We start from the raw sequence: 26,145 nt of genomic DNA on the forward strand, positions 1-26,145 counted from the left end.
TTATGCTCAGAACACAGTAGAAATGAGGAAGATGCAACAGACTTGTATATATCAAATCAAATATCAAAACATGTCAATACAAATATAAATTGAGTACTTTAAAGGCAAATTGAATTAGAAAATTTGGCAAATACATTTACAATCATTTTACAAAAATACAATTACATTTGAATCCCAATCTATGGGGAACATTCTGTGGGGAACTTTTGTGGGAATTACTTGTTCGTCCTAAAATAAAGGTATAGTATTATGTCTGTGGATCACAATCTTATATTTTATCATAAATTATAATTCCCCTTTAAATCTCCAGGTAGGTAAGCTAAGCCTGTAAAGTACTTGCAAAGAAGCTTTTCACTGTTTTAGTTGCACACATCCACTGAGATCCACTGTCAATACTGGGAGACAAGATCTCCCCTCAGGCTTTCAAATTTGACAACTGCAAACAGAACAAAAATGACTGAATTGACTGATTGAAAAACAAGACTTCTGCTCCCAGAGGAACAAGGGAATTGTCTTTGACCTCCTGAGAATTTCATGCATTTAAAATGCTTCTCATTTTCTTCGTCTCCTGATATGATATGGACCCCGTATCATATCCTTTTTCTGATACACAGACAGCAATATTTCATGATCACAAGCATTTGTGTATTTCTGTGTGTGTGTGTGTGTGTGTGTGTGTGTGTGTGTGTGTGTGTGTGTGTGTGTGTGTGTGTGTGTGCGCACGTGTGCTGGGGAAGGAGGTGGGGTGTTTGCTGTCTGCCATTTTGGTGCTTGAAGGGTATAAAACAGCAGGTTTGTTCCCGACTTTCGTTAGAGGTCCTTATCTCTTTTCACTGTCCAAGGTTGTCTCAGCAATCCGCTCTGAAGCTACTTTGCTGCCTGCCAGTAGGCACACAAAGAAACATGCGCACACACACCACTGCCAAGCATCAACAACAAAAACAGCGAATCAGTCAATGGTTTAAAAAATGCAAAAATCTCTTTACTCTGAAAATCAGTGAAGTTGTTATACATTTACACGATGGGAAAATCTATAAAGTTTGCAGATTCAACTGCTCAGGAAAGGGAACTACAGGCATGAGGGAACAGCAATGGTTTACACTATGAGAGGACTCTCATTCTCGTAGTCATCCCGCGTTTTAACATTATTAATGTTGATACAAGGCCAAGACTTTGTTAGCTAAGGTACATCTACAGTATAATTAATGCTTAATCTATTACCCAGACATATAAAGAAAGGGGTGATGAAGAAACACCTTCATATCATTTCATGGCCCACAAACAAATTTGAGGAGTGAAGAGCGATCAGGTTGCAGTCTCTGATCAAAGTTCCATCAGTTTTTAGATCCAAGGCTCACGTGCTGGAGTCCCGTCGTGCTCCTTCCCTCTTTGCAGTGCGTTTTGGTTGACAGAGGACGCAAGCTGTCCTGGCTTCACTGTGGGGTCGCGACCTCCTCCGGACGCCCTTGTAACACTGCAGGGAGATACCCAACTCCTCCATCCGAGAGCTAAAAGATACGCACTGCCAAAGAGAACAACAAGGCCTGAGTTAAGATACCAATAAAGCAGATTTTCAAAAAGACATTATGACCTCTTTAAATATTGGCCACGAGTTTTCAAAGATTGTGTTAATGTGATAACATAAAAATGACTCCTACTGTATAACTTAATTAACTGAGGAATTATATAATGCATCATTTATTGAAAGCTATACTCATTTAAGTTTAAACTGAAGGCAATAACATTTGATTCACCTTTGCAGGAGCTTGCCTGCAGCTGAATAAAGTAAAGTAAGCAAAACGCCAGAAATAACAAAACACATAAAATGTAAATCTATCCAAAAGACTTGTAAATGCTGTCGTCTCATCATAAAATCCAAGAACACAATCAAGAGATGAAGGACAACGTTTGCAGTGCAACATCATGATGCAGGGAGCTATGCATTCATAATATGGTAATTAATTGAAATTATAAAAGAGAAGGCCATCTTAATGAGCCTGAGGCTTATTTGATTCTGCAGGATAATACATCGCATTGAACTCATTAATCTTCGATCATGTTTATTAGCCTTTTAGTTTGATCTCCTCCAGAGACATTACTCTCAAAATGTATTTTGCAAATTATCATTCGCAGCACAAAGTCATCCGGTTTTTATCTGTCGGTCTCTGCATCCAAAGACCATAGAAGGTCTTCCTCTTTCATCCTTGGCCTAAGGCTGTTCAAAGAAATGTGGCTTCCTGCAGGGTTTCCCACGATTACCAGTAACACTCCGTATCAGTGGAAAACCTACCTGGTACAAACCTCAGACCGTAAAGACGGAGAAAGAGGAGCTGAATCTGCAGATTGAAATTCATGTATACTTTTGACTTGGTAGAACACATTAAACTCATAAATGCTTGGTCAATGCTGACTCACCAAATAGAAACTGATTTGACTAATTTAACTATGATTTTGAAATGAATCTACTTATAATATCACATTATTGTTTCTTGCCACCTGGTAGTACCAGTGTAACTACATCGAGATTCACCTTTGGACACAGAAACTACTCGGACGAAGAACCTTGTTGATTCTGGTGGTATCAGGGTATCTATTTATTTAGGAGTTAACATAATTATCTTACATACACTGATGTTAAATACTTTAAAATGATCAATTCTTCTTCATTGTAGTGGTTCATATTTTATACAACCTACAGAATTTTTGTTTTGTTTTGTTTATTTTGGTGAGATTCATCTTGTGACTAGATGACAATGTCAGTATCCCTCTGTGATCCCATCCATCATTACTTCAGTTAAAATGTGCTGCAGTCAGCAGAAGTATCAGGGGACATCTAAACTCGACACGCTGTTCCCTAATGTTATCCAAATTTCAGCCAACCAAACCAGTCGCCCCAACAAACGTAATGAGGAGGAAAATATTCAAATAACTTTTCCTATCTTTTGATTTCCCAAAAGGTATTCAGAGTCTGCCTCTAAAGTATACACAAATGCCTACTGAGACTTCACTGAACAAAACAAAACTTGTAGGAAGGTTATTTAACTAGTGCAAGCGAGAAAACAGCAGGGCAGCACTGCCGCAGCGTGTACATTAACTTAAATGCCACATTTGTCAAACTATCCTGAGTTAAACGAATGGGTCCTAAAAAGGATACGAACAGACGACTTACATGTCATATAATAACTTGCAATTTAAAAACAACATCTAGATTTCCTGAGTGTTTCTCCTAATTAAAGTCTGTATTGTAAGTGCTCCATACATGCTCTATAACAAAAGCATGCAAATAAGAAGTGTTGTCACTTATGAAGCAGAGTTGACTGCATGAACATAAAAAGTAGAGTCTTTGACTGCTTAAATATACCTAATTAAACAGTATAAAACCACACAGTAATCTTGATAAACATTGTCATAATTTAATATTGGTCAAAGGACAAAAGGACTTCATTTGAGGACAAAATTTCAGTTGAAACCAGTTCAAACGATTGGAAGAAGGGACATAGTAGTGTGAGCATGAGGGTCAGGTATTGGAGGTAAAAGGGTAATTAGGATTGGCTGACACAGGTGCAGATATACTGGGGTATTTTCAGCAGGGGGCAGAGGAAAAGGACAGCTAGTTACAAACCTATCGTCTAGATTGAGTGTGTGTTGAAAATGTGCTGCCATGGCTACTCTGTGTCATCCCCCAGCAGCCTGCCGCTCTCCAGATCAGTCGATAAGGAAGTGCCAGAGGAGGAATTGGAGCCACGCCGCTGAAACTGACGGGACTGCACCCCATAAAAGAAACAGAAGGCCTGACACAAGCATGCACAGAAAAAAAAGAATGGAGCAGAAAAGAGAACAAAACAGACATTTAAAAAACAAGAAAAATGTGACAAAGAAAAGAAAAACACAGAGCAAATAAGAAACAGAAGAAAAGCAAAGAAACTAATCGTGTGAATGGTACAGTACTGCATCGCCTTTGATAACAGCATGGAAATGGATGTTCTTGTTATCGAAAGCAGATAGAACAGAAATGAGACTAATAGTTAGTCGTTTTAATTTAAGATGTAACTTTTTGGTGACATGAATGACATATGACACAAATAATAGTGCGTGAATGATTTAGTTGTCTGTCAATTTGAGCTGCCAACCCATCACTTCTTCACTATATTTAACCCACTGCTTATTGTGTAGGACTGTCAGGCACTGATAAGTCATGAATCCATCGATGCACTTTCTTGTTGTTTACACCAGCAGGTGCAAATATGGTTTTGAGTATATTACTTTTGATCAAGCAAACAACATCTAACAAGCACTTCCATAGTTAGAAAATATTAATTAGCAAGTGACAAAGAAAAACTAAACAGAACATTGCTTGTCTCTGAAAATGTGTGTGAGATACATTATATTCTAATTTCTTTCCATACTCAAGATTTTAAAACAACCTAGAATGAATTTTTCTTCTACGGAGCTTTATTGAAAACAAAGATCTCATTAGGAACAAGAGCAGAGTCTAACCTTTAATCCGGTCAGTTGCCATTATCACTCCGCAGAAGTACAGCAGTTCCTCACCCTCACTCACCTCCTCTATGTCAGCGTTCCTACGAGCCTTATAGATGAACTCTCCTATAGCCACGAACACAGAGAGAACCAGACCAGCAGCCAGGACGATGAAGATACCACCGATGTTTTCCACGCCCAGAGCATTGGCCTCCTTGTTGTCCTCCTCTGGACAGCCATTGCCTCTCCACCACTTCTCCTTCATCATGTGCAGCTTCCCTTCCTCCTGCAGCTGAAGGATGGCAATGGTCACCTTATCCCTGTATGGAGACCCTGGAGAAGGCAAATGAAAAGACATTATGCAATGACAGAGCATTCATAAAAACCCTTAAATGCCCTATTATTAAAATAAAGCATGCCCTGCTGAGGCACCCCTCTGTTTACTTTGTTTACATTGTTTTAGTGAACCATCTTTCTACCATGAAATTAAATCCTTTGCTACGAACACAGAATTAACTGATAGGAAACACGAATCAACATGTATCATGAGGATATAAAAGTGCCATTTGCATTTGTAATGTTTATCGTTATTTAAAAAGCATTTCAAGTAACATCCCCTGCAACAAGCAGACCAGAGATCAGGTGACACATTGATGGGGCCAAGGAGTTGAAGGAGTTAAATCACTTTTAATAGGTTTCAGAAGGAGGCTTCCGCCCCAACTCCTCTAGAGCATTCCCCTCCACTATCCAATGATATTCCAGGTCCTAAAACATATGGGGCATTCAAGCCTGTTAATCAGATAAGAAAAGAGCTGAATAAAGACGGTTTCAGTGCAGCTCAGCCGAGGCATGGCTGGATCTGCCCTGAGGGCATCAGTCAGTTCTGAAGCTTTAACCTAAACCTGAACCTGTACAGAGTCCCTGCGCTGTGGAAAACATCCTGCCAAACATAAACACACACACAAAAAAAGTTATGGGGTAATTGGAGAGGTAAAGTGAAGTCATCACAAGAACCGTAGTTAGATATAGCTCTGGAGGATGACATAGTTTTCCTAACTTGCATGATGTTTTTTGGATTTTGGATTTGGTTTTAATGCCGTATCACCTGCCCTGCTCTGGACTACACTCATGGACACATACTGTAGGTAGATGCTTCGCTTAGTGTCACAGATGAAAAATCATCCGGGTGGTCAGCCACAATTTGTACCAGGTGCATCGCAGGTGTTCACCTGTCTCCTCTCTTGTTCACTCCTCACAGCTCTGCCTTCAGATCAAGCTTGCTAGCTCTTCTTGTACCAGCAGAGAAAAGAGGCTGAATACAGACAAATGATGTGGGCTGAACCACCTGCAGCTCATCATCAGATTTGACTGGATGAGCAACCCCACTGCCCTCTACTACCCTCTAATTTTCTGAGGAGGATCTGGTCATTTGCCATTTGCAGTACTATGCCGCTGATAATCCTCCATTATGTGGTGGCCATCATTACATCTTATAGTGTTCAGGGTAAGAACAGCAACCCTAGAATTAAAAAGCTCATCAGGAAGGTTGGCTAACTGGTGAGAGTGAAACTCGAGGCTCTGGTGGAGGTGTGTCAAACTACAGAGGATAATAGGCAGTACCTCTCATCACCTGCATGCCGTATGTCTGCTTGACTATTACAGGAAGTCCTATGTTTCTGAAGCCATCAATCTGTACAACTTCTCCCCGTGCTGCTGGAAATAGAGCCTTGCAACCTTTGAACTTTGGCTTTTGTTAGCGCCGGGCAATATTGCAAAAATCTTCTTTCCCGCATGTTGTCTGGTTATCAAATATATAAATAGTCAATATGAAATAACAAATGGTAAAGCCTTTTTTGTATACTCTTGTGTGAATTAAATACTTGAAAAATTGAAAGTACGGAGTATTTTCTCATTTAACTAAGAACTTTAGTGCAAAATTAACTCTCAACTGAGATTAAAGAAGAAAAAAAATCTATACTCCGACTATCTTTACATGCATGCACACAAAACACAGAGTTATCAGCATGTGCTTGTTTTTATCAATTTAGACGACACAATTGTGTATCACTATAACGTTGGTAAAGGAGGTAATAATTGCCATGTAATAATATAGAATATATAATTGTGATTGGTACTGACAGCCAGCGAACATCTCATGGTATTTACAGAAATGAATTGGATGGAGGATGCCCATACATCTAAATGAATGCCCTGTTCTTGCCAACGTATGTAGTAGTATGTTCTTGGCGAAGACAGGTTGTGTTTAGAAAAACTACCCCAGTTTAAAAATAAATATTTGAACAGGCTCTGCATTTCTCTTTTTTTAAACATGTCAAGAGGAATAGACGAGAGAAACAGAAGATGTTAAGCACTGCTTCAGTAAACATCAAAGAGTACCAACTGCACAAACGATCCAGCAGGTTGACTTGCTTCCAGTTTAAGTGCTCTATCCAAAAAACTGGCCTGAAACCTTACATTGAACATTTGCAGTGAACAGCTGCCAGAGCTTTTGGATGGAAGTGCACTTGCATGTCGAGGATACAGGACAGAAACTCTGTACTTTTATTCCTGAAGAATGAAAATGCAAATTCCAAACAAATTGACGTTTGCATCTACAGTACACAGCCGACATTTTCAGTATATTTCAACAATCTCAAAAGTGTGCATGAATGTGATTTGTTTATATTCTTGGCAATGGCTTGTTTTCACTAACTTAAAGGCTAAATGTATAGTCTACCACAGAGAATAACCAAGGAATGTTTACGCAATCATAAAGTCTCACTGGATTGAAGTTACAAGGGCAACTCCAAACATTTATCTCAAAGCACAATGTGACGAGACATTATGTTCTCATTTCCAATGTGAGTGGAGTATTGAAAATGATTGTTCCATTACTTGGAAAGTAATGTTTTCTTGATCGACAGTTCTTTGGGGCTTTTCATTCTCCACAAACTGACAAACATGGCGGTGAGGACTAAACCTACAGTTTACTGTGCTACAGACACAATTTTTCCCTTGTTTGGCAATCACTTACATTCACATTCTTCTTACCAATAGGTGTTCCCACTCCATAGCCTTTAGAGTCTATGAGACCTCCAATTTGTGTGAGGTTGCAGTTTCTCTGGCTGATGTATTCGATGCTGGTGGACTCCATCAGCATGGCGTAGTCCGTCGTCAGGACCCGGGTGATGCCTTCTCTGTTGTTCTTAACCAATGCAGTGTTCTTCCTGCTGCTCATAAACGCCCACATCTTCTCATAGGTGGAGATCTTTGATTTCTGCCAACGTAGACAAACAGCCAAAAGCATGAATTTGTATAATCTGTGATTGTGGCTACACATAAACTACATGTACTTAACTATACTTGAAATACTATCATAAACGCATAACAGTTTAACAGCAGGATGTGTGGGACTCCATCTTTGTGAGAGCTCGTGTATGTGTGTGTGTGTGCGCGCGCGTGCGTGTTTCTCCTTGCTCAGTCAGAGAAAATGGGACAGCTGTGTTCTAAATCTCCTCCAGCTGATTCAATTTGTTCAAGCCATCAACACAGCCTGCTTCTTCCTATCCAGGCAGACGTAATCACTGGCTGCAATCTGGGAAGATAAAGCCCTGCATGGATCACCCCTGCTGAGCCACCAGGATGCAAGGGGGGGAGGAAGTGACAGCCCTGCCTAGGGACATCGGTACAGCAGTATATTATATAATACAAACTAACAAGTTAACATATGCCGAACTTCAAGATTGACAGCCCGAAACGCAAACACAAGTAGTCTCAATATGCATCTGCTCCACTTCCCATCATATACTTATCTGTTGATGCATCTACGTTGCCTTTAATTAAAGTAAATGCTACTCTTTTTCTCTGCCTTTCGATTTTTTTCTCTTTCATGGGATGTTTGGCAAAGATGCAGGATGATGGAGGGAGCAGTTGAGGAAACTGTCATGACTGTAATTTTATGGAGGGGAAGCTACTGTACAGCTGATTCATACTCGCATCTGACAGTACGACAGAGATGTCAATATAAACTAACTGTTTTTTGAATTCACTTAAATTACCAGACAGGAGTAAACTTCAAATTTATCAGAGGGGAGCACAAACAAATGACACTATGGTGTCCAGTGGTTGATGTTAATATTGGTTAATTTGGTACTAAATAACCCGAGCTATTTGTGTAATATATTCAAATACAAAAACACAGCAGAACTTTAACTTAGTCTTATGACCTCTGCTGCAAAACTTAAATTCATTAATGTGTGCAACATAATTTGACGGGATCTACAACTTGACATGAACTTTGGAAAAAGCAGGCACAAATTTAGAGTTTACACCAGTTGTACCTTGAAGAAGGTCATGGTGGATCCATCCCTCACTGCCCCATATTCAATCCTGGTCTGCTTCGCCAGGTCGTCTGCCGAGTCGATGGGCGCATCCATTCGTTCCACCGTTAGGAAGGCAGCCAAGTTGGCCGTGTAGGAGGAGATGATGATTAAGGTAAAGAACCACCAGATACCCCCAACTATACGAGTGGACAGAGCCTTAGGCATCAGCTCTGAGCCTGGAAGCACAGCGATGGGGAACAAAAGGTTAAAAAATAGCTTCAATGAATATGTGACAACCAGAATGGTAACAAGTGCAGTTTGTGTGTGTACTATGTGAAGACAATCAACTAAAAAAACAAAACAATGAAAAAACATTTCTCTTCTTCCAAAGCAAAGTCAAGTGCCATGGTCATTTTGGGGTTATCTTAAGAGCTGGATTCACACCAGAGCTCTCATTGGATTTGCACCTCAGCCCTAAATGATAAATTGTGCACCTCTTAATACGGCTATTTTCTCTCTCTGCACTACTTGTTGGGTCTAAAACACCATGTTGCAAAAAACATAATAGAACAAAAAAGTACAACTTAGAAAAAGCAATTGTTTACGGACAAAAGAAAGCTGAATATGAAACAAATGTGGGAACACGTGCCAAAAAACGTAATGAATCATAAAACTGAAACAGCAGAATGAGCAACCTTCTTTATCTTTACCTCTCTGTGCAGAGAAAAGATGAATAGGATTGAAGAATGCATTTATCACAATTAACGTGCCAGGTTTGAAACACCCATGTCTGTTTTTACACCGTTTTACTTGCAGTGGGCAAATACTTCACTACACTTTTAAAGTAAAATATTTTCGAGGTTTGATTTAACGGCCATGTAATGAAGAAGTTACTTTCAGGCACGGTATCCCACGGAAAGCTCAAGGCCACTGTTAACCACCAAACAGCGTGTAACATACACCACACATGCTACAAAATAAACCCAAATCTAAAGGCATCCACATTGTTTATGAAAGCTTGCTCGTCTCTTCTTTTATCAATACCGCTGCATTTCTGAAGATCTGATAAATATGACGACTGTAGCTTGCTGTCAGCAAAATTGGAACATTTCATCAGCATCACCATTACTTGGACTAGTGTCGTCAGTAGGTTTGTTGATGTCCAATCAGGCATGTCGGACTTATCCTGCCAAAATCTCCTGCCTCGAGGGAGGTCAAGTCCCCATGAAGTTCAACATGATTGTTATTACACGGTATGGTTGCAATTAATTGGGGACTGGATCCAGGCTATGTGGAAAGGGCATTCGCAGAAAGTAGGAGGCAAATATTGATGTTTTGAATTTAAAAAGCTTAGAGCACAGTTTACAGTGTTAGTACAGTCTTTACTGCTGTACAGAGAGTTTAATAGGCAGCTCTAGTATGGCATTTGCAGCCTTTGCTGTTATTACCTTTTAAACTTACTTTGCCGTCCATTTTTTTTGTTTATTTGACTATTTCTGTGTATGTACATTGAGAGCAACGGGAAAAACCGGCGTCAAATTGTATGTATACGTATACATGGCCAATAAAGCTGATTCTGATTCCGATTACAATATCTGATTCTTTAGAGTCATGTTTCTGAACACCTGACTATCTCCTATAACTCATGAGGGAATCTGTTATTTTAGCTGCTAAATGTGTCACTATGTTCACTAGTTAGGCGCTAAATTTGTCTGTCTGCTGTTTGGTGCTGGGTTAGGTATTGTATGGTGGGTTTTATCAAAGCGAGCAAAAAACAGCTGCCTTTTTCAACCGAAAAACACCGTTGGTGAGAGCGGTGAATTAAAGTGAAAAATAACAAGTTATGGACCAGAAAACCAAAATTAGTTAAAAAATGCTTTAGAGGTTGTCTTATAAATTGCAGGACTTTTTGGAGCAACCCCTTTCACATTCAAGAATCCATTTCATCCATTGCAAATATAAAAATATTGATTGAGTTAAATACCTTGCCGCATAAGAGCTCCAACGCCAAACCAGAAACTGTTTAATAAAGTGAAATTGTTCTGTATTAGAGTCGAGGACGGGTTGCATGGATGTGGGTTGTACCACTCGTATGGAGTAAACCTGCAAGACAATAAAATGACAGAAAATGTGAATTTGATACATGTTTGTATGTTTTTAAATGCTTGGTGCTGGCGCCATGTTACCGTTTTCTTGTCTCTGCAATTTCAAATTATTAACGAAATAGTTTGTGGCAAACCCTGACCACAGTCACTATCTGTACATCCTACAGTATATCCACAGCAACCTCAGTGTTATTGTTTACGTCCCATCATTCATCATCTCATTATCACAAGCATCAATCTATCCTCTCACCTGGCAATCACAAAGAGCACACAGCTAACCCCTGTGCAGGCTAGCAGCACGTACATCCAGATGTCCGGGGACAGGGGATTAAGGAAGGAGAACACGCCTGGATTGGTGCCGTTAGGTTTGCGGTACAGGATGCTGATACCTAAGGTCATGAAGGGCTTGGAGAAGTCAATAGATTTCTCTCTGACATATGTGATAGTCAAGGGGGCCACGGCAAGGTCTGCAACCTTTAAAAGACAGAAAACAAAGTAAGATGCTCAAAGTTACATTCAGCGTCTTCCAGTATTTGTTTCTTGTCAATTGAACAATCAAATGTCTGCGGATCAATATCCCGATAACATATATATCTTGGTAAAGGTTTTTTAACTAAGCGGACATTTCTAACTTTCCATTGAAACTGGAATCCAATGCATTTCATGTACATAGAAATCACAGTCACTCATACAATGTTATATAAACATAACTTTGAAATACTACTGAAATGAACAAAACAAGATTTCAGAAAATGGTCAACACTATCAATTTCATTATCAGGCTGCATTGCGATAGTTAAAATAACAGTCTTACCTAGATTTCTCTATCTTATTCAACCGATTCCCATATTCATACCCGAGACAACTGGACAGGGTCATCGTTCAACAGCAACAATTCAAACCTCAGGATGATGAAAATGTATTTGGAGGTTCCCAAGAGGACAGGGGGATTGAGTCTGCCTAACTCCATCTGTTACTAGAATATTAGAATATTGTAAACTTTTACATTGGGTATCTACATATGAGAATAAACAGGGCCCAGTAAAATGCATTCATAATTCATTACATTACATTACAGTCATTTAGCAGACGCTTTTATCCAAAGCGACTTACAATTCAGTCTATCACATTTCTACACCGTAGGCACAGCTACGGGAGCGATTTTGGGGTTAAGTGTCTTGCTCAAGGACACATCACTAGGGCTTACCTGTTATTTGTCATTTGTTAAAAGCCCTGTTTAGCCAGAGGCTAAGACCATTGACTATGCCGTGTATTCTTCTGGTGCAACGTGATTCTTCTAGTCTGTATATACATCACCAACAGGAACACGAACAGGCTTTGTTACCATCTGTGAACTCAATTATAGACTAATGTATTGATTCAATGCGAATGCAGGACTGCCTCTACAGCCTCATTGTAGTTCTCTACTCGCCTAATGTTAGTGTTTTACTTCTGCCGATTGCATTCACACCTTATAAATCATAAAGTGGTGATCATTTGTGAAGATTATCCTGCTGAAAAAAAGGTGAAAGTATCATAAACTTGTATTTGCCACAGAGCTTCTTTTCTGCATTAATCCAATGAAAAAATCCCATTTGCTTTTTGTTGAGGGAACCAGTAAGAGGCTAAATTCTGGGGTTGGCCTACAAAAACACGTCATCCCTGCAGCACTCTATAGACCTGTGAATTGAAACTCCTGTAGTGTAAATGCAGTTAGCTCACGTGGTCAATCAGCTCCCGCACCATCCCATTCCACTCTCCCTTGTCATTCTGGGCGCCGTATTTCCCGTCAGCCACCAGTCTGACTTCATATGTAAAACCTAAGATGTTGGAGAGCTCTTTCAAAAGGTCCAGACAGTAACCCTCAAAACGATCATTCCCAATCAGCTCCTTTTCTGACTTTCTCTGCATCACATATGGATTTTCCTGTACAGCAAAAGAAAACATATTTCACTGTTTTTCAGGCATATTTCTTTTTCTGATTCAATTATTGATATGCTAAGTGAAAGGCAAATGAGTTTAGGGTTCAGCACTTCATTACATCTCAGAGCTGATGATCCGTAGCTAAACATCCGAACAGCACATCCAATTGTCTTTGAATTAGTATGTCTGAATATTTTTTGACGGATGAAGCTCCTGAAACACATTTTCTACTATGCTACATCTTTTCTGTGTATAGCCGGTGTGCATAAGGATCAAATTGTGAAAATACAAATTCAAACTATCCATTTCAGCAACAATTGTCCATTCCTTAGCACCTGTCCTTCTCATAATTTCCTTTTCTGCAATTTATATCTGCAAACATATCACATTTGATGACACAAAAACATTACAATTGTCTGTTCTTATTTTACGTTTTTTACTGGCAGATTTGAACGTCTTCCAGATTCTTTGTTTTTTTCAAAACAGCTTCAATTAGCAAAATTAAAAGAAATGGTTGATAAGTAAACCAGGTGTATCATGTAGTCTATGCTTGCATTCCACCCTGTGTTTAACATCACAACGCCATGAATTGTAGGTAGTTGCTTAAGCAAAGTACGCAGAAATGCAGACTTACGGAAAGTGTGCTTAAAGGGCGTAAAATGTCTACGAGTAAGTCTTCAAGCAATCAACGATTTGACAGTGGGACAGGCCTAAGCCCTCATGGACTTTGAAGGAACGCATCTCAAAGTCTGTGAGTGTGGACATTAAGATTGAGTCTGTTGACCACCTCTCTGCGTTCTACACATCCCATTTATCCTCCTTCCCCCTCCCTATGATGTCCTCTATTTCACCGTCCTTCTCACCAGTATCGTGGTGACGATAAGAGTCCTGTTAGCCAGAGAGTCTGTCACATTGTTATTCTCTCGACTGGACTTCTCCGTCAGGTTCATCCCCCTGTACGAGTTCCACACAGCAATCTGGAAAGGCAAACAGGTCTTTAGATATATTGAGCCACATGTTCTGCTTTGACCAGAAGAGGTAATACGGAAGACAATATTTGAAGTGTATAGATATTTGCTTCTGTTAAACTTTGAATTAAGCGGTTAATTGATCGACACCAAATAGGGACCGGATTTAGTGTATAGGTCTTTACAGGAAACTAAATTGTTTAGATACATTAAATATTTGTAATATTTTCTGATTTGTCGAACAGAAAAATAAAGAAAAAGAAGTGTTGAGGTTGAAAGACCTGGCTTATTTTCAACCTTCTCCTCCATTCACTATCCTCCAACATTTCCCTTTGTTCGTCTTTGCTCTGATGATTCTGGGCAAAGCTCCATTTTATGTACAGTGAATATGCAAATGAAGAAGTAGTTTGCTGCTGATTGTGTGAGACTTTTCTGGAGCAAAACAATATCATACCTGTTGTGTGCATCAGGTATTGAACTAAACAAAGCTGTTTATTTAATAACCAATGTGAGAACAAAAACTTCTTTGTGATAAATTATTCCTTCGGATTGGCACGGAAATCTGTTAGCATTTATATTTCATTCTGTTTGAATCTAAAACAATACACATATATGAAAAATAGCAAACAAGTGTTACTTACAATAACTATTATAACTCACTTTTGTGCATATTATAACTCCAATATAGAGCTGAAACGATAAGACGATAAATTGCTTGAGAATCTGCAACTTTTTAAATGATAAATGAATCCTTTTACTCTTTTTTAGGCTTTGCTGATTTGTTGTTATTTGATACTAAACTGAATATCTCTAGGGTTTTAGGGTTTCGTTTTTTTCTTGCCATTTTCTAGACCAAATGATTCAAAAACAAAAATCCACAGAGCAATCAATAATGAAAATAATGGTCAGCTGCAGCCCTACTTCAACATGACTGTTGAGGAAATCACAGCAGCAGGGACAGTGTGAATGAAGGGCAGGATCAGACAGGGTCAGGGGCGGATAGAGAACGACATGGTGTTTCTCCTCCATACTGTCACAGTAGCTGTGAATGAGAGAGTCCGGTTCATCCAACCAGGCGGCATAATCCAGATAGTTATCAGATTAGAGCTGGCATCTGGCAGCTGGATTTTGACCCCTTCAAATCCCCTAACTGGTTAAGAGCCTAGCAAGGGGGCTCATGACATTAAGTGCATTAAATGATCAGGCTTCATTGTTAATATAACTGAAGCTTTACTCCTTTTGCTGCTCAGTCTGGGAAGAAAAAGTAATGAATTTGGGTATTTTTAGTCAGAAACAAAGGGATTCACTGCATAGGACGATGAGTAGTAGTGAACGCATCAGTACCTCTTATTAAACTGAGTACTACAGTCTGATTTTGCACAATATATTTTGCACAAAGGTGCTACGTGGGATTACCTATTGGAAAAGATAACAAGCATTTTACTCCCCATTACATTCTATCTTATTCTGTTCACCCAGTCAAAATGTGCTCTCTTGCTAAGGCACTCTATATCTCCACCGTGGCACTTTCGCAAGGGTCCACTCTGTGCAGGAGTCTATTAATCTGACTTATCTCTGGACACTGCAGATGAGGAACACAGTGAATGGGGTTGGATTTAATTAATTGTTTTGTCCTCAATCTCAAAGATAAATGGACCAAGTGAGAACAATATTTTTGTTAGTGTGGAGGGTATTTTAGTCTCATATTGTGCAGTTTCACACAATCTAGTTTGTGTTGTGTGTTGTAGAACTGTGCTATTTTGGGAAATATCACACTATATTAAACATTAACCACACGATTAGTCAGTTTGTAGTTTAAGCAATAAAGTAATCTGAGCAAGCCAATGAAATCAATGCTAAAATATAGCCCAGGATGACTGTACAGCATACAATCATCATCTTTTAAACCCCATAGTCAAGGATTTACTGTGTATAGCCTTGCAAATTTATCATGCATACCAGAGCAGCTTCCAACAACAAAGTGTGCTATAAAACTGACAGGAATTCTCTCTCATACGCTGGGAGTAAAATATTATCTGTAAATCCTAAAGATCATCTCCATCCAACCAAATCAAACTGGAAAACCGTTACCACAGAGCGGGAGACGTACTAAGCCAGGCCAAGACAGCTGAGAGGGAGTGAAAGTCAACAACTTTAAGAGAAAATACTTTATTTCCTTGAAGACTCTCACTATGTATAGCCCCATCATCCTCTTCAGAGTGTATTTTACACTCCAGTGCCCAAGAACTTACACGACTGCAACGGACTGATAATCCATTTTTCATGACCATCAAGTGAAGCGTTTTATGTGATGTGCTTACCATGTTGTGGTATTTCCTCTGAGGGGAGGCTTTTGAGGACTAAAAGTACTGAATGGAATTAAAATGACAGTATAAATCACTGCTGCTGCACCTTGACAGTTGCTGCCTGCCTGTATACCTGTCTCTCTGAGAACTGAGACAGACTTAAGTTGGCAAAGTTCTTCCTCTCTGACTGTAAAGTATGAGTTTAAGGGGATGAATTAATTCAACATCCCTTCTTTCACTCATCAAATACTTGGTTTAAAGCTGATAAACCGAGGTAGTTAAGTAAGACTATTTAATTTGCAGTTAATTATTTGTAGTATATTGTCTGACTTAGCATTTAAATTGTCCCCTTGCCTCCTCTTGCTTTTCAACTTCAGCTGTCTTCTCCTCTGATAACTGGATTCCTCTCGGCTGAAATGAAATACTGCTCGTGAGTATGATTTCCATGAAAGTATGGAGACAGTCTAATAGTAAAGCACATTATTAGTAGTGGACTGACAAGTCTCTGCAAAAGTGAAGGAACAGTATATTCCCTTATTTCTTTCTTATTACTCACAGGTACCAGCTGTGGGACGACATTGCATCATGTGGAATTGCAGGTCAGGAATATGTTTATCTAACACTGCTGATAAAGTTTTGACAAGAGTCAGAGCAATGCCCGGACTCAAACGCGGGTGAAACTGAAATGTCAAAGACATGGCATTGCTGTACACAAAATCAGTGAAGAGAAACAAGCTTGACAAGGCAAAGAGCAGGGAAGTGCGTGGCATACAGAGTGAGAAGGGGGGGGAGGACAACAAAGGCTTAGACCAAACATGGCACTGGCACAAACCTTGATCCACCTTTTCGTGAGGCGACTTCCGCCCTCCACAACACCCTTTTGAAAATGTGAAGGCAACAGGAAGCACAGACAGTGTGGAAAGAAATAATCAGTTGTTGCAGTTATTAATATTCATGACCGGACAAATCTAAACCAAATAATAAATGTGTGGATGGATTATGGAAAACAAAATCTCTACAGCACCTCTCTCTCTTTCACAAACACACACACACATGCCTTAATGGAATGAATCAGCCAGGGTGGAAGCAGCATGAGAGTGGTGCAATTGGCTGTTTCGGGCCCCTCTGCTCACCCTGGCAGTGCCGTCCTCTTTGAGGCTGATGATGTCCAAATCAAAGTCTCTCCTCAGGCCATCGGTCTTATTAAGAACAATGTGGCCCGTCAGTCCATCCCACTGTGCCTACAGAGCAGAGAAGTAGAGGGAGAGGGAAAGAGAAGTGGGGGATAGTCTCAAATGCTGTCTGAGTGCGGAGAGTTATTGAAGCTCCGGAGCAAACTCCCAGGAGGAGAGTGAAGGGGATTGAGGCAGACAGAGGGAGCGAGTGTTGACAGACTGCTGGAAGACATCCGGTAAAAACTGGAGGGCGTCTATAGGTTGTTTCTGTGGTACGATCTCAATATGCATCAAAGTGTATGTTCATGAAAGCGATAAGAACTACATTTACATGCATCTTTACAGTAGGGGTATTCAAATTGTTCATTTGATCATTGAGATGCATGCATGTTGGCATGTATGCATCTCAATACAGTACATAGTTAAAAAAAGGATCCCTTTGGACAGTTAACTTTCACATCTGTACATGACAAGTCGACTACATGCTTCACAACTAAATGGCTTATCTAAATATGACTGGCTGCCTGTAGCCCTGTTCATTTCAAGCACAGGATTTAACATCCTGCACAAAGGGACTTCATTTAATTATATTGTTTGAATACATAACAATTTTTACTTTTTTTACTTGTTGTATACTGCATTGATCTTCTTATGCTTAATACTGAAAGAGAGTAAGGGAGGTATACATGAACATAAAACGTAAGCAGTGCCATGTTACACCAAGCCACTGATAATTGATATAGATTTATGTTGAGTATGAACTCAAATTTATGTAATGCTGCAAACCAGCTTTCCCCTTTGGAACAAGATGTTCCCCAAGATACTGCTTAGGGTGAGTTATGTATATTATGTATGTTAGAATTGAAAAAGTATAAATAAAGTTTTTAAGAAAGTGTGGAACCTGAACAAGAAGCATTTGTTAAAATGCCAGAATTGAGGGTAGATATTATACACTTACTATTAAATAGTAAATAGTTTTATTTCTCATGTAGAAATTAAGAAAAAAAATGATCTCTTCTCTGTGCTTCTCTCAATTTTAGAAAGCTAGAAGTAATCAGAGTTCCTCATGACAGGAATGTGATGAATCTGTCTCCTTACATTTCTTAGTGAAGTAATATTTCTTGCAGTACAAACATTATGAAGTCAATAAAGAAATATCAATAAGAATAGACTTGGAAAAATAAATCTGAGAAACAACTTTTCTACAGTTGTATAAATTTACATTTCTATAAAATTACAAAATGATTAAAGGTTAAAGGTTATTAAACGTCTGTGTTTCCTATCATGACAAACGTTTGTCCACACACCTCAAATAGAAATCATTTCATTTTGTCTCATTATTGTGCAATAGAATAGCTAGAAGGGATTGAAAACATGCAGGTTATAGTGCCCAGGATTTAATTTCAGCCATTGAAATGAAAGATGTGCCCTCCTATTCTGCACTCTCCTGTTAGAAATGGTTTTTAATTGGGTGCTGTGTTAGACCTTTTACTGGTTCTTACAATCAAAAAGGCTCTTATCTAGTGATGAATGCACAGGAGGACAGATGCTACAAAGGTTGGGCGATGGCAAACAAAACAAAAAGCAGATGAGGAAAGAAACACTGAGATGCAAAGACAGAGAGAGAGAGAGAGAGAGAGAGAGAGAGAGAGAGAGAGAGAGAGACAGAGGCACAGAGAGAGAGAACCACAGAGAGACACAGAGAGAGAGAGAGAGAGAGAGAGAGAGAGAGAGAGAGAGAGGCAGAGAGAGAGAGAACCACAGAGAGACACAGAGAGAGAGAGACAGAGCAAGAGACAGACAGAGAGAGAGAGAGACAGAGACAGAGAGACAGAGAGAGAGAGTTGGATGGGGGCATGAAAAAGAGTGATGGGATTGAATGAGAATGGCGGGCAACGGCCCTCTGCTGGATTTAAGATTTATCTTAAGCGAGATGAATACACTCATGCATCAAAGGCCTCATTTCTGTCTGTAGGCATCCAGTCTGACAGTCAGGCCAAACTACATGCTTTCAACTTTAAGTACATAAATACCGTATATTTTCATGTTGTGTACTTTGAGAAGCAAAGCATGGCTTGTCAGAAGGGACCTATGATGTAACATGTCACATGAAATGATCTGGCATCCAGTTTTGGTAAATTTCATGCTTACAACATGACATGGGAAATTTGAAGGGTCCTGCACTCACGAAGCCTTTTCAAAACAAACTGAAAAACATCGTGAAAAATGCATAGTGGTCAAGCTAAAAGCAACAGGGGTTTCTTAAGTCATGCTGCTGATGTAACACGGTTTCGGAGTTGTCTGTGATCCAAGGCGTTATCTGACACCGACCTCTTTGAAGAGGTTCATGAAGCGAGGTCCGAAGCGCCACGGTTTGTGGCGGTGACACTGCAGGGAGCTGACGGTCATCTGAGTGGCCCGCTGCGATGCAACGGCAACCATGAACACTGCATCATACATCAAGGCTGCGTCTGTCTGCAGGCAGTGAGAGGAGGATACAGCATACAAATGAGCATCATTGCCTTTCAGCAGAGCAGGTGTTTGTATTGTCAGTGCCCTGTGATGTAAAATAACAGTACGGTGCTTACAGTCATGATTCCATCCATCAAGCCACTCTCTTGTTTGGGACCTTGCAGTCTTTCCATGGCCCACTTGTCCATGGTGGAGGCTACCCATGGGTCATCAACGTTCAGCAGTCGGAAGCCTGTCATGTTGACCCCGCTGTAGCGGTAAGGCTCCAGGTCCAAGGCAAACAAATCCTTTGAGGGGAGAGAGGAGCGGGAGGGAAGGAGGGATGTGTCGGTTTGTGTTCATGAGTTTTCGATGGGGAGAGAAAAAGAGGAGCTGAGAGATTTAAGCTCTAGCACAGGGTGCAACTGTCTGAGCCTTGTAATGTGAATCGATGAGTCACAGCAATATTTTTTAAATAATCCTCGTGAATTTACAAAGCCAGTTCAAGGCCGAACGACCACAGAAAAGATGAGCTTGGTTTCAACTTGTCGGGTATCTCCCATAAAACTACTAGTTTTCTAACTCACCAAAGTCGTGAAGAAGAAATGGTAGTACTCTGTCATCATTCCCATTGATGAGAGCTGCAAATTGAGAAGAAGAAATAAAGTAGTAGACGACAATGTCAGGCCATGCTGCTTATTTTAAATATCATGAGTTCTCCAGTGATTTTGTCCTTGGAAATTGTTTTTGGTTGGCAAAAAAAAACATGAACAAATATTAAAAATGTAGTTTTACAAATACTACAGATTACAGAAATGACTTTTCACCGCTCAGTCCATCAGGCGTGTTAGAATTGACACAAGACTAGTCACAAACCACAGACCATCTGTGTTAAATTAGCTAAATAGTAACAAATGGGGAAATAAGTTGTGCACCATTTAAAATGCTGATTTTGATAAGGGAAATACTGTTTGATCCTTTTAATTATCATATCCTTTTATGGCTGTCATTCAAATGTAAACCTTAGTAAACAAGGTAAATATGTGTGGCCCCCAAAGGACACATGCATGTGTTGTAAAATCTGTAGAACAAACTAATTTAAAGATGCTTAATAAATCAATCAAACCTGTTTGAGGAGCTCCGAGGCCATGTGGTAGGAGCAGTCAAAGAGAATAAAAAATTCTTTGTCTTTTTTCAGTTCCTTAAGCAGCGGTCGGGCATCTTGGTTACCCGGGGTCAGCTGACGGATCTTGATCTTCAGGTTGAACTTTGCCGGAGCTTTGATCAACTCCTGCATCCGCATCAGACCTACAAACAAATTACAAATGAGACGGTTAGATTACCCCCTCTTAAACTTTTGTTTATTTCTGCTGCGCGGCAGGACGGTATCAGGTCAGGCTCAAGAACCCTACAGCAGGGAACGTGCTTGCTCTCATGGAGACTTGGACCCCTATCCTTTTAACTAAGGGATGTGATCCCTTTTCACTGCATCACCTTGTTGCCCAACGTCTTGCTTAACTTCTTGCATCTTCTTCTCAGAGTCTCCTACTTGGTTCTTAAACCCCTCAAAAGGTATAAAACACACCTGTGTTGCAGAGCCCACATTCCCACATTCCTGTATATTGAGTATGCATCATGTGTGTGAACATCAGTGTGTAATTACACAGCTGTGTGTCTGCGTGACATTTACGGAAAATACATTTCTGATCGAAAAAAAAAACAATCTATAAACTATGACATTTCAACAGCGGCACTTCATACTCTCTGGGTCCTTGGTAGGGACTCACTCTATATTGGACACTGCTGGATTTGAGGCCATCAGTGTTGTGGTAGAGTGCAGGGTACTACTGGCAGCTGTTTGATGTGAGGCTCTCGTGCGGTGTCACAGATTGGGTACACTAGCCAGTGTGAGGAAGGTGACCACGGTGGACAGTGGAATTGCATTTTGTGAGTAATTTTTAATTATAACCTTGACATATGAATATATCGGTCCACAAAACACAAGCCAGCCCTTTTGACCTCTTCTCCCTGACAATTCTTTCCTTCAAATGTCAATGTTATGACTGATATCCAGTAATTCAGTGGGAAATAAAAAGCATTAGCTATTGTGTTTTCCTGGTCTTAAAGACTACATTACAGATTAAGATGCAATTGTTCTGTTGTAGATGAGAGAAATGAGCTCTACTATTTGATCATATCCACCATTTTCTTTCACAAACATCTCTTGTAAATAATATTTTCTTAAAGCATAAATAGTTCACACCAATATATTTGGTCAACATATAGTTTTGTTGAATTGATATCACCCAACTCCATCCTGCTAAAACTACTCCTCTTCTGAAAATGTGCTTTTATTTCCACATGAAAGGCTGACTAAATAACGTGGGCTTACCTTCCATTATTTCCCTTTTCATGCATGGCAGAATATAATGATTTCTTGAAGTACAGTATATCTGTGACTCAATTTTGAAAGTTACAATGAAAATCTGACTGATAAAAAAAAAACAGTTGGCCCTACCTGTGCTGTCCTCGTAGACCACCGTCAGCTTCCGCCATTTAAAGAAAGTGACCACGTCCAGGATGGCCCTGGCGATGGCGGTATACTCGGGATACAGGTTGATGAAGAAGGTGTCTTTGTTGTCCACTGACGGGTGTTTCCAGCGGGTCTGAATGTGAGGGACCTCCAGAGCGTTGCAGATGGACTGAACGGCACTGACCGAGGAGCTGTGAGACGGGCCGAACACTGCGACCACCCCAAGAGCTAGCTGGTCACACACTAGTGGTAGGAACACAAAGTCAGGTGGTTCTTTCTACATGTTGTTGAGATAGTTTCTCAACCAAAGTCCATCATAAACTATTAAAACAGAAGCTATTTCGTTTTAAGAAACTGAACTAATTAAAGTTAATACAAATACATCCGTTTGGAGAACTTTAAACCAATATTTCTCTATCTTTGAGATGTGTTTTTGATCCCTTATATCCAGAAATTGATGTTAATCCTAGTTATCTAATTATTTCACATATCTACAAAATGCATGCAGAGACATTAAAATGACATGGATTAATTCCCCACTATGCATTAGAAGGAAAATAGTAAAACAACCATTAAATCAAAGTAACCCTTAAACTCTAAAGCTTAACATAAACGTCTTCTAATCATTTCCTACCTCTCCTGGAAGCCTCAAAGCCATCAAAAAGGTTGATCCTCTGAATGTCGTAGGTGAGCGTAGTGTTGGGCATCAGGCTCTTGTTGCGATTGATGTTATTCACAGCAAACTTGAACGCCAGCTCATCCATACTCACCAGCTCGCTCTCCCGGGTCTCAAATATACCACCTGCACATGGAGATGAAGGACAAAGACACCGTCACTGCAACAGTCTCTGTGATAACAGAGATTAAATGAATGGATTCTGTGCTCCTGTCTGGGTGGAGAAATTCTACCAGCTTTGGTTAAATGAAAGCCTTTCAAAGCTACAGAAAACACAAAAGTAAAACAAAGAAAGACAGGGCTTCCATCTCATGGTATTATTTTAAGGATTGATCGAGTGGGGGAAGGAGAATAACACGAAGGCCGGGGTAATCTTCAACCGGTGTAGTTTTTATTTGAAGTTTACACCAACAAGCAGTTGAGATTGGTTTAGGTGAGGTCATGACTATAGAAAATGAAAGAAAAAAAAAACTAAATCCACAAGTCAACTAAAGGCAGGTTAGGCTATTGGCAGCTTAGCCTAACATTAGGTGTGCAACCCAAAAAAAGAAAGAAAGAGTTGTTAAACATCAATGTAAACATAGTAACAAGTTCTAACTCCTTTATAAAGGATGTCTCATTAAAAAGCAGAAAACGTAGTATTCATCCCATTGGGCCGGACATGGAAAGGATACACAAGAACAGATGCATAAGTCTTCAGTAAACCAGACGAGGTGAGCAACATCCATGTATTTGTGTTACAAAGCAGCGCTGCACTCTGCACAATCTAAAATTACACCAAATGTTCTCTGATTTAATGAGGGTCGATTCAAATAGTTATTTTTTTATGCCAACCAAATCTCCTGGCCATAAACAAATCCAGAAATGTTTTGTCCACAATAAAATATATCATTTGTAATGTCAACGCCTCCAGCTTCAATATTCTACAAGCAGAGAATTAATTAGAGGAATTCCCACAGAGGCATGCAAATGAAGATGAATATTAAGTACTCAAAGATGAACAATCATACATTGTCTCCAAAGCATGAAGTAAATTCTCAACACTTTGTTTCTCAAAGTGGGGAGGAGCTGCTCTTCCACTATTCTGACTCGAACTATTTGGGGACCCGGGGCCAAAAAACAACTCGCCGCATGGACCAGCTGTCAGCAGGCTTTGAAGGAACAACGCTGTTCAGACAGACTTCTGAAATTGCCCCGAAACTCTTCATCAACATCCTGTCATAAGGGCGCAGAAGATGTGAAGTGTGGACTCAAAGGCAAGATGAAAAGGAAGTAGTGTAATTGCTGCTGCAGTGTGAAAGGGCAGGAAATAAAAAGGCTGTAAGAGCTTCTCGTGGAGGTTCAAAGCGGTCTTATGAAAGACGAGTCAAGTCACATCAGTCAAGAGCAAAAAAAGAAAAAAACACTGGACAAGTTATTGTCCGTCTTGTAGTTACATTTTTCAAGGTAGTTTTCTCCGCAAGAAACAGCAACTTTTTGCTCCCTTGCTGGTTCTGCAGATTCAACTCATAAACAACTTTTCTGTTTGTTGTACTATTTGTTCAGATCTAATGAAAAGCTTCCCGTCTGTCCTCTGCTGCTGATGTGTTATAGTGAGCAAACGACAGCAGAGACTTCACCAGCTTGTACTTCGATTTGAACGCTCTGAAATGATGTGTTAGGACAGAGACAACCGTACAGAAGAAGAGTAGAAACAATATAGCTTGTTGGGATGTTTGGTTTGCTCAGGAGCACTACAGCTGTTAAGTGCCATTGAATTAATTTACTCTAGTTCTGGTTGTAGTACAGATGCATTGGCTCAGAATAATATAGCTCACAATATACTGTATGGTGCTGTGTGATTATTGTGCATGTATAAGGTGGTTCTATGTTCCTTAAGGATGTAGCTTGGGCCAGGCCAAGCACAGATTGAGCTTATTCAAGGCCAGATAGGTAAAAAAACAAATGTGTAAGTAGGTGTTCTGCGCATCCAAACAATTATGGTACACTATGGTTGAGATTTAGAGCTGGTATTGTATTTTTTTTATATAAATGCTGATTTGATACCTGATTTTCGGCATCGGTAAAAAAAAATGATATCTTAAATGAGGAACGTTAACTGTAAAACCTTTTGTTTTTTTGACTAAGGAAGACTTAGCATTTCAATAATTAAAAGAAAATAGTTTTAATGTACCGGCTTGGGTTTTTGGGTATTGAGGTTTAATACTCTGACCAAACTGCCCGACTGAAAAGTGCAACACAGAACGTGTTTACAAATCCAGTGCAAAGACTATACTGGCTGGATCTGCACTGTTCCCTGCAGGAACACAAGAGTTCTTCAGGGATTGTGTAACTGATCCTTTGAAGTATATCCTAGAGCCAGCTTCTCATTTCCACAGACAGACAGTGAGAACGGTCCAGAGGGGATGTTTGAGGCATTCAGACTCACTGGGCAGCCACAACAGGTGGACAATTAACTGTTGCTGGCATATAGTGAGACACAACAATATGGGAGGCAGAGGAAAAACATATCAGAACTTTGTGTGCGCTTGGTAACAACTGCTGGTCAAGTATTACATGTAGTACAGCCGGAGGAGCTCCATGTGTGGTATTGAGATTAGCAGTACTCGGTCTGTCACAGTGCACATCTTGCACACAATATAAATTACCAACCTAATTTAATGTCTGGCTGTGTAAGTTGGCGAACATGATCAATAGTCGATACATGTCAATCCCTCAAAATGACTTCTCTGTTAAGTTTTGATTGGTTTTCTGTGCATGCTGAAGGAATGTTTATTTGATTACAAACGGCACCGACTTTCATGGATTCAAAACGCACACACAAACGTACACTATCAGCATTCAAATACATAGGCATTCAAAAGATGTCACAAGTCCTTGTAAATGCAAGGGCAGCCAATTAGTAAATATAATCAAGAACCATTAGGCATTTAACCTGAAAAAGTAATAAAAGAAATATAGTTTATTTTGCAATTACTGAGATTATCAAATGCATTGCTGTAACTATATGTGCTACAGTACAACGGATGGATGGGAGATTTATCTCCCTGCTGCGGTGCGAGGAAAACATCAAATAAAAAGCTGAAGAACAAATCTGAGCTTTGTGCCAACCTGTCACACAAACCTGATCAAACCCATGAAAGAGATAAAGATGTTTGTTTGTGTGTGTGTGTGTGTGTGTGTGTGTGTGTGTGTGTGTGTGTGTGT

At 39.8% G+C, this 26,145-nt stretch overlaps 1 protein-coding gene across 4 annotated transcripts in view; it reads right to left on the bottom strand.

The window, feature by feature from the left end:
• Positions 1–312: 312 nt before the first annotated feature.
• grik1a (glutamate receptor, ionotropic, kainate 1a) overlaps positions 313–26,145 on the bottom strand; it is a 30,865-nt gene continuing 5,032 nt past the window's right edge. The window contains exons 2-18 of one of the 4 annotated variants that reach the window (XM_031872652.1): positions 22,897–23,064; positions 22,248–22,505; positions 20,856–21,037; positions 20,317–20,370; positions 19,867–20,037; positions 19,610–19,753; positions 17,237–17,344; positions 16,936–16,980; positions 13,693–13,806; positions 12,629–12,832; positions 11,157–11,380; positions 10,786–10,904; positions 8,820–9,037; positions 7,531–7,756; positions 4,562–4,812; positions 3,623–3,791; positions 1,441–1,522 (exon numbers count right to left, since the gene is read on the bottom strand). In XM_031872652.1, the coding sequence (XP_031728512.1) occupies positions 3,666–3,791; positions 4,562–4,812; positions 7,531–7,756; positions 8,820–9,037; positions 10,786–10,904; positions 11,157–11,380; positions 12,629–12,832; positions 13,693–13,806; positions 16,936–16,980; positions 17,237–17,344; positions 19,610–19,753; positions 19,867–20,037; positions 20,317–20,370; positions 20,856–21,037; positions 22,248–22,505; positions 22,897–23,064 (2,612 nt within the window). In that variant the 3' untranslated portion in view covers positions 1,441–1,522; positions 3,623–3,665. Of the gene's footprint in view, positions 1,523–3,622; positions 3,792–4,561; positions 4,813–7,530; positions 7,757–8,819; positions 9,038–10,785; positions 10,905–11,156; positions 11,381–12,628; positions 12,833–13,692; positions 13,807–16,935; positions 16,981–17,236; positions 17,345–19,609; positions 19,754–19,866; positions 20,038–20,316; positions 20,371–20,855; positions 21,038–22,247; positions 22,506–22,896; positions 23,065–26,145 lie in introns of all 4 variants that reach the window. The other 3 variants (XM_031872651.1, XM_031872654.1, XM_031872653.1) reach the window with 3 other exon arrangements.

The sequence above is a fragment of the Anarrhichthys ocellatus genome, unplaced genomic scaffold (assembly GCF_004355925.1).
Source record: "Anarrhichthys ocellatus isolate YVR2014 unplaced genomic scaffold, GSC_Weel_1.0 scaffold65, whole genome shotgun sequence".
Classification (NCBI taxonomy): Eukaryota; Metazoa; Chordata; class Actinopteri; order Perciformes; family Anarhichadidae; genus Anarrhichthys; species Anarrhichthys ocellatus.